Below are 7360 nucleotides of genomic sequence, written 5' to 3' on the forward strand. Positions count from 1 at the left end.
TGGTTTTTTGAGACAGGGTTTCTCTGTATAGCCCTGGCTGTCCTGGAACTCACTTTGTAGACCAGGCTGGCCTCGAACTCAGAAATCAGCCTGCTTCTGCCCACCCCCCCCCCCCCCCCCCCCGTGCTGGGACTAAAGGCGTGCGCCACCACACCCAGCAAGAATTAACAGATGTTCTATGACATCGTTACAGAACGATGTCTGAAATATGAAAGTATTTGAACCGCTCTTCCTGAGTCTTCCTCAGCCAGGACGACGCATCGCATCAATCGCTGAAGGAACCCTGGCAGTTAGATTTGAAGGGGTGGAGCCTCACGTGAGAGTGGTCCAGCCGAGCCCCACCTGCTGCTTGTCCTTCTCTTGCAGCAGAAGGATGCTCTCCCCGGCAGTGTCTATCCCAGCGCGGCCTGCCCTGCCAATCATCTGCTTGTACTGATTCCTCTTTAAGAACGTGTTAGCCACGTAGGGAGCTCTTAAGATGACTCTGCAGAAGGGATAAAATTAAAGTGATCCTCTACATCAGCAACTACTTTTTAAACCCAATTCCATTTTACTGGTTTTATTAAGTGTAATGACACGTTGACTTTAAGTAAAACTGCACCTACCCTGGATCTTTGATGTCCTAGGTCCTTACATATATTACCTGTAATTCTTATAAAATGCTTAGCAATATCCTCGTTTTCCTTTCTTATGAAGAAATGGCTGAAGTTCAGTTGTGGCTTCCCTTAAACAGCAGATGAGGAAACGCGGAGCCTCCGCGGCTGAGAGGCTTGGGATTGGTCTATAGCAGTGCTCTCCACAGCATCTTGATTTAATACCCCGGATAATAATAATAACACCGAGAGATCTGGCCTTGTACCACCACCTCCATGAGCTTCTGTATGCTACCAATTTATGAACTGATATTATCTTTAACTATAAGGCACTGCAGATTTCAACTGGCTTTAGTCTACAAAAACATCAATTTCAATTCTGCTCAGATATAAACAAATCTGTAGTCGGATTTCCTCTTCAAGGGCAACTGAAGAATCTATCATTTGCCTACATTATCAACTTCTTTATTTATAAATCTCTACAGCCTATGTAGATTGGTGAAAGCTTAAAGAAAACAAAATGGTGGAAAAGTAAGAGAACACAGAAAAATGGCTGCATACAACAAATACAGTAAAGGATTTGGGAAAATTGTAAACAGTATCCACAGAAAATTCCAGAGGGAATCACATCCACTGTTTTCAAGCAGATGTCTATAAGAAGTATAACAGAATTCTTGAAAATTTAAAATGCATTTAAAATCTAAAGATGTAATGAATAAACATAACAGAACAGTAAAAAGCTAGTTTGTTCTGTCCTGACGTGTACTGTTGCCATTGTATTCATCCCATGTCCGTTTACCCCATCTCACTTCGCTAACCTTCTACTTCTGGGTCTTTAAAAGAAAACAGGTTTGGGTGTGTGTGCTTGGGTTTGAACCTAGGACTTTCTAGGTGTTAGGCAAGCACTCTGCACTATACTGTCTTCTAGTCCACTAAAAACTTGAATTTTATATGGAAGGTAAAATTGGAGAAAAAAAGTTGATAAGCTGTAACCACACGTCTTTATCTCAGGCCAGCCTAAGTCATAAGAGAAGAGACTGAAGCTCATGGAGAGATGGAATACAGAAACGACCAGCAACAGCTCTAAGACAAAAAAAATGAAGCTCAAGAGGGAGCCTCCCACCAAGTGCCACGCCCTAACAAAAGACACGTGAACTGGTATTGCAGGGATTATATTATATTATAATTATATTTTGTTGCAGGGAGCCCAGCAGGCTGGGCTCCAACTTGGCTTTGAAACTCATTTATTTGATGAGACATTCAACAAGCTATCTATCTATCTATCTATCTATCGATCGATCGATCGATTGATCTATCTAGGTTTTTTTGAGACAAGGTTTCTCTGTGCAGCCTTGGCTGTCCTGGAACTTTCCCTGCAGACCAGGCTGGCCTTGAACCCAAAGATCTGCCTGTCTCTGCATCCTGAGTGCTGGGGAAGTTCATTATTTTACAGATTTCAATTGCATAAAATATTGGTCATAAATCGTGAGGACTGACTAAATGAATGCACATTAATCAGTTAGGTGCCAGGTGTGGGAGCTGGTAACGTGGGGACAGGAGGGAAGGACACACTGACCATAATAAGCGCTATTACTCAGCACGAGGAAAATGGAAGGGTACAGAGGAAAGTGCAAAGCTGCAGGAGGGGCTGGCTCAGTGGCACGGCACCAGCCTCCAGGGCTGACAGCCTGACTCTATCCCCAGGACCCACAAGGTGGACAGAGAAACCCAACAGACTCCTGGACCCCGAAGCTCACTCCGACCTCCACAGTCACACTGTGACATGCACGCTCATCTACCCATCGCTCTGAATATAAAAAGAGAGCTCTGGGAGAGCAGAGAACTATAGGCCTGCCCAGACACAAAGCTGGTTCCATGCTGGGAATGGTGGTGCAGGCTCCAGCACGTGGAGGCAGGGGCAGGGGACCTCAGTTTTAAAGGCAGGCCTACATAGTGAGTTCCAGACCAGCCACGGCTACACAGTGTGACCCTATCTGTAACTAGATAAATATACATGAATGTGGAGGGGGGACAGCATAATTAACGACTATGACACTGACTGTATATCCAGCAGAAAAACATTCTATTTAATGTTCATAAACATTTTGTGAACATAAATTATCTACTAGAGCTCCCCTCCTCCAAAGTAATAAGTTATAAAAAGAAGTCAATTATACAGTTTTCCACTGTTTGGTAATATCTGAAAAGGTGACGGAGGGTCTGACCTTAAAGAGTTTGTGGTGGTTGGATATGGGGAGTGGCACTATTAGGAGGTGTGGCCGTGTGGGAGGAAGTCCACCACTGTGGGCTGGACTTTGCTGTCTCCTAGAATTCAAGCTCTGCCCAGTGTGGAAGAGGCTCCTCCTGGCTGCCTTCGGATCTAGATGTAGATCTTGCCTGCAGGCGGCCATGGTCCCACCATGATGATAATGAACTGAGCCTCTGAAACAGAAAGCCAGCCCCAACTAAAGGTTGTCCTTCATAAGAGTTGCCTTGGTCATGGTGTCTGTTCACAGCAGGAAACCTGAGACAAAGCTATTCCGTTCATGCCAGGTGGCAGTGATGCAGGCCTTTTCGAGCACTTGCCACCACTTGTGAGGGAGAGGCAGAGGCAGAGGCAGAGGCAGAGGCAGAGGCAGAGGCAGAGGCAGAGGCAGAGGCAGAGGCAGGTGAATCTCTAAGTTCCAGGCTAGCCTGGGCTACAGAATGAGTTTCAGAACAGCCAGAATTACACAAAGAAACCCTGTCACAAACACACAAACACGCACACACACACATGCATTCAGATAGCGTTAATCACCCCATTCCCTGTGAATTGAACACAGGTCAAACAAGGTTCTAGCCACTGAACTCCACCTCTGACTGGCTTTCCAAATCAGTTCACTAACATTTCAAGGAGATCAACTAAATGAACTCTCTAGGTCTTGTCAAACCTTCCCAGAAGTAGATTCAGATTGGATACCCCAGGAGTCGTGCCTCTAATTCCAGCTCTAGGAAGGGGGCTGAGGCAGGATTCCCTCCAGTTGGACCCCATCCCACAGGGTGAAGACACAGATAACCAAACTCAGAGGAGAGAGGGCACAAGGGGAAGGGACCTAGTGCCAGGAAAAGTGGTTTTTCATTAAGACAGTAAAGGAAACAAACCTACCAACTCAGCAGAGGAAAGCTTACCTCCGTGCGGGCAGATTGACCCCTGCTGCCAGGGTGGACGTGCACGTCAAGAGACAGAGCACGCCTGTGGAGTAAGCCTCTTCCAGAAGCTTCCGCTCATCACTAGTTAAACCGCTGTGGTGATAGGCAATGCCAAAAGGGACGGTGCGCTTCAGGACAGGACACACTTTACCATGGCCAACATTCCTCAAGCTTTTCATCACTTCGCATTTTTCTTTCTCTCTGTGGTTTAGATAGTCCCTAGAAAAAAAGATCCATCAGCCTGGGACTGGAGGGACATCTCAGCAGTTAAGAACACTGACTGCTTTTCCAGAGGATGGGGGTTCAGTTCCCAGCACGCACATGGCACCTCACAACCAGTTTCAGGGGATCCGATGCCTTTTAGTGATCTCTGAAGGCATCAGGCATGTACATGGTCGGTGTGCGCATGTCTTGGATTATAGTTGGAAGTGCTTACCATTTTCCTTTAATACATCATGTTTACATCCTTTTTAGTTATATATTACTTCTATCAGTATAAGTACATAAAATGTTCTTCGTGTGTATTTTGTATGGACATGCATGTGTGTGCATCTGTGACTGGGTATAGATGTGTCTGCACAAAGGCCGACATCAGGTGGTTTTCTCATCTCTCACTAAACCTGGAATTCACTACTTAGCAAGACTAGCTAGCCAGTGAGCTGTAAGGGGCCTCCTTGTGCCTCCCCAGTATTGCATTTCAGGCGAGTGTCATCATGTCTGGCTTTCACACCGATGCTAGGGATCCAAACTTGGCTTCTCTGACTGAGCCTTCTCCCCAGCCCCATTACTTCATTAACCATTAGAAACACGCTCCCAGTCTTTTAGTGGATCATAGAACCTCACAAAAATAAAACAAAGGAAAAGTCCAGCTATTCATATAAACACAACACTTCAGAAACAATTTCAGAAGCTTCATGGACTTCCTGAGTTTGGTTGCTAACTTCGTATGATATCAGGTTAGATCCTGCTCTAGATATTATGATTATTTCTTCTAAATATATGTCTCTTTCTGGAAGACGCTCTGTCTTATTTTAAGATATACATTTTCTGCTCTGAAAATGGAAACATAACATAGAGCAAAACAACGTCTAAATACTAGCACTGTAGAAACCTCAACAATATCTTAAAATTATGGTAAAAAAGCTGTGTGGTTTTATATGAAAGCTTAAATGACTAATTTCCTTATTTCCCTTAGTTTTTTTTTTTTTGTTTATGTTTTGATTTTTTGAGGCAGGGTTTCTCTGTATAGCCTTGGCTGTCCTGGAACTCACTTTGTAGACCAGGCTGGCCTCGAACTCAGAAATCTGCCTGCCTCTGCCTCCCGAGTACTGGGATTAAATGCGTGTGCCACCAAGCCCGGCTTAGTTTTTTAAATGTGTATGTGTGCGCGTGTGTGTGCATGGGTACAGGTATCTGTGTGTGTGTGTGTGTGTGTGTGTGTGTGTGTATGTGTATGTGTATGCATGGGTACAGGTATCTATGGAGGCCAGTCATCTCTAAAATTTGTAGGAAATTCTATCTAGTGCCAAGACACATTAAGAAAATAAGGGAAATATTAACGAAGAGAAGGCCGAGCTGCAGCCATGGCCGGCTGTCTTGCTCTGTGACAGAGGCTGGTTTCCCTGTCTTGCCGTCCACAGCCTGCCCAGCCCACTCCCAGTCATGCTCTCTGGTCTAAGACACAGCTGAAGCTTCATATCGAAGCCTCTGTGGTAGTCGCTCTCTTGCAACTCTAGAACTTTCTACATTAGTGCGAATTTCAGTTAGGCTTTCTTTAAGGTCAGTGCCTTCAGAACCTATAAGACAATATGACACTCTGCTAGGAAGGGAATGACCACACACAGAATGCATTATTCAGCCTGTCGTTTATGACAAACATAGAAACGATTTTGTAAACTAAGATTAACATACTTGCTTAAAAACTTGCACAACATTTCTGCTACATTTTCACAGTTCTTCTTACTGGGACAAAAAACCAGGCAGGAGTAATTAGGAATAACTTCTGTCACCAATGCTACCAAGCGGTCGGGATCCATCTTCTTCAAGGCATCAGAGTACTGCAAAATAAGGACCATGCGCTGCAACCACGAAGTGTGACTTGAAAGACACGTAAACCGTCACCAGTATTGAATGGTACAGTTATCCATTACTAGAACAACAGACAACAGATGACAGCTGTACTAAACATCAAATGGTCAGTTTTCTTCATAGGTTGTTTGCTAGAGATTTGGTTTGAGGGCACATTTAGTCCAAAAAGAAGGCTGGAGAGACTGCTCAGTGGGTAAGAGCACTGACTGATCTTCCAGAGGCCCGGAGTTCAATTCCCAGCAACCACATGGTGGCTTACAAACATCTGTAATGGGATCTGATGCCTTCTTCAGGTGTGTTTGAAGACAGCCACAGTGTACTCACATACATACAATAAATAAATACATCTTTTTTTAAAAAAAAAAAAAAAAGAGGGGGCTGGTGAGATGGCTCAGTGGGTAAGAGCACCCGACTGCTCTTCCGAAGGTCTGGAGTTCAAATCCCAGCAACCACATGGTGGCTCACAACCATCTGTAACAAGAACTGACAGCCTTCTGGAGTGTCTGAAGACAGCTACAGTGTACTTACATATAATAAATAAATAAATCAAAAAGAAGAAGAAGAAGAAGAAGAAGAAGAAGAAGAAGAAGAAGAAGAAGAAGAAGAGAATTAAGTGATTAAGAACCAAGGAAGTGAAAATAGTCTAGTTACCAATAACTCTATTTTATGCCTACCTCCATCTGGGCAGAACAAAAAGTCAGAGAGAGAGAGAGGATTGCTGCTACCAACAGTCAAAGGACTGCATAAGGAACAACGTCCTGTCCTGTTCTGAACCATGTTCCCTAACACTGTCACAAGTGAAACAACAGTGAATTACGACAGTTCAGAACACTCTCGGGAGGACGTGCAATAAAAAAACAGTCATTTAAACCTCCTCAGTTCCTGTTAGTTACTGAAAACTACCACATGGATTTAGAATTTACCCCAGGAAATCCTAAAGCTGGGACAAAACTGTTCTCCTTTACAACAGCCTTCCTGCCACTGTAAGCCATTAGCATGCAAACATGAACACTTCTATACAGTAACGTGTCAGTTACAGACTATACATTATGCTCTGGCTGCCGGATGAATGATATATCTATAGGATATGTCTCCAAGTTCTCATGTTTCAGAAGCTGGTTCATTGACTGGTCAGGTGCAAACAACCTAAAATGAACTTCCTCAAAATTCAGTAGTCATTTGAATAGCAAGCACTTTTTACTAACACAAAAGGTGACCAACAGGATGTGCACAATGTGGCATTTCTAACTTTAGGGTGGGATTGCACACAGTCCTGTTCTACAGTATTTATACAGTAGTGTAGCCAGCAGCTCTAAACTACCCAGCTTCATAAAGATATGCCAGAAGGAAGAATCCAGTGTGATCTGACGCTAAAACTGAACTAGGGACTAGGTGTAGCTCAGTGGTGTGTGCCTTGTATAGTGTAGCTTAGTGGTGTGTGCCTTGTATAGTGTAGCTCAGTGGTGTGTGCCTTGTATAGTGTAGCT

General features: G+C 44.1%; 1 protein-coding gene across 2 annotated transcripts in view; it reads right to left on the reverse strand.

Moving 5' to 3' along the window:
* Positions 1–7360, reverse strand: part of Helq (helicase, POLQ like) — a 36772-nt gene that overhangs the window by 15656 nt on the left and 13756 nt on the right. For both annotated transcript variants that reach the window (XM_021210845.2, XM_029545437.1), the window contains 3 exons: positions 5697–5842; positions 3765–4004; positions 343–484 (listed from right to left, as the gene is read on the reverse strand). In XM_021210845.2, the coding sequence (XP_021066504.1) occupies positions 343–484; positions 3765–4004; positions 5697–5842 (528 nt within the window). The remainder of the gene's footprint in view (positions 1–342; positions 485–3764; positions 4005–5696; positions 5843–7360) is intronic.

The sequence above is a fragment of the Mus pahari genome, chromosome 13 (genome assembly GCF_900095145.1).
Source record: "Mus pahari chromosome 13, PAHARI_EIJ_v1.1, whole genome shotgun sequence".
NCBI classification, from domain to species: domain Eukaryota; kingdom Metazoa; phylum Chordata; class Mammalia; order Rodentia; family Muridae; genus Mus; species Mus pahari.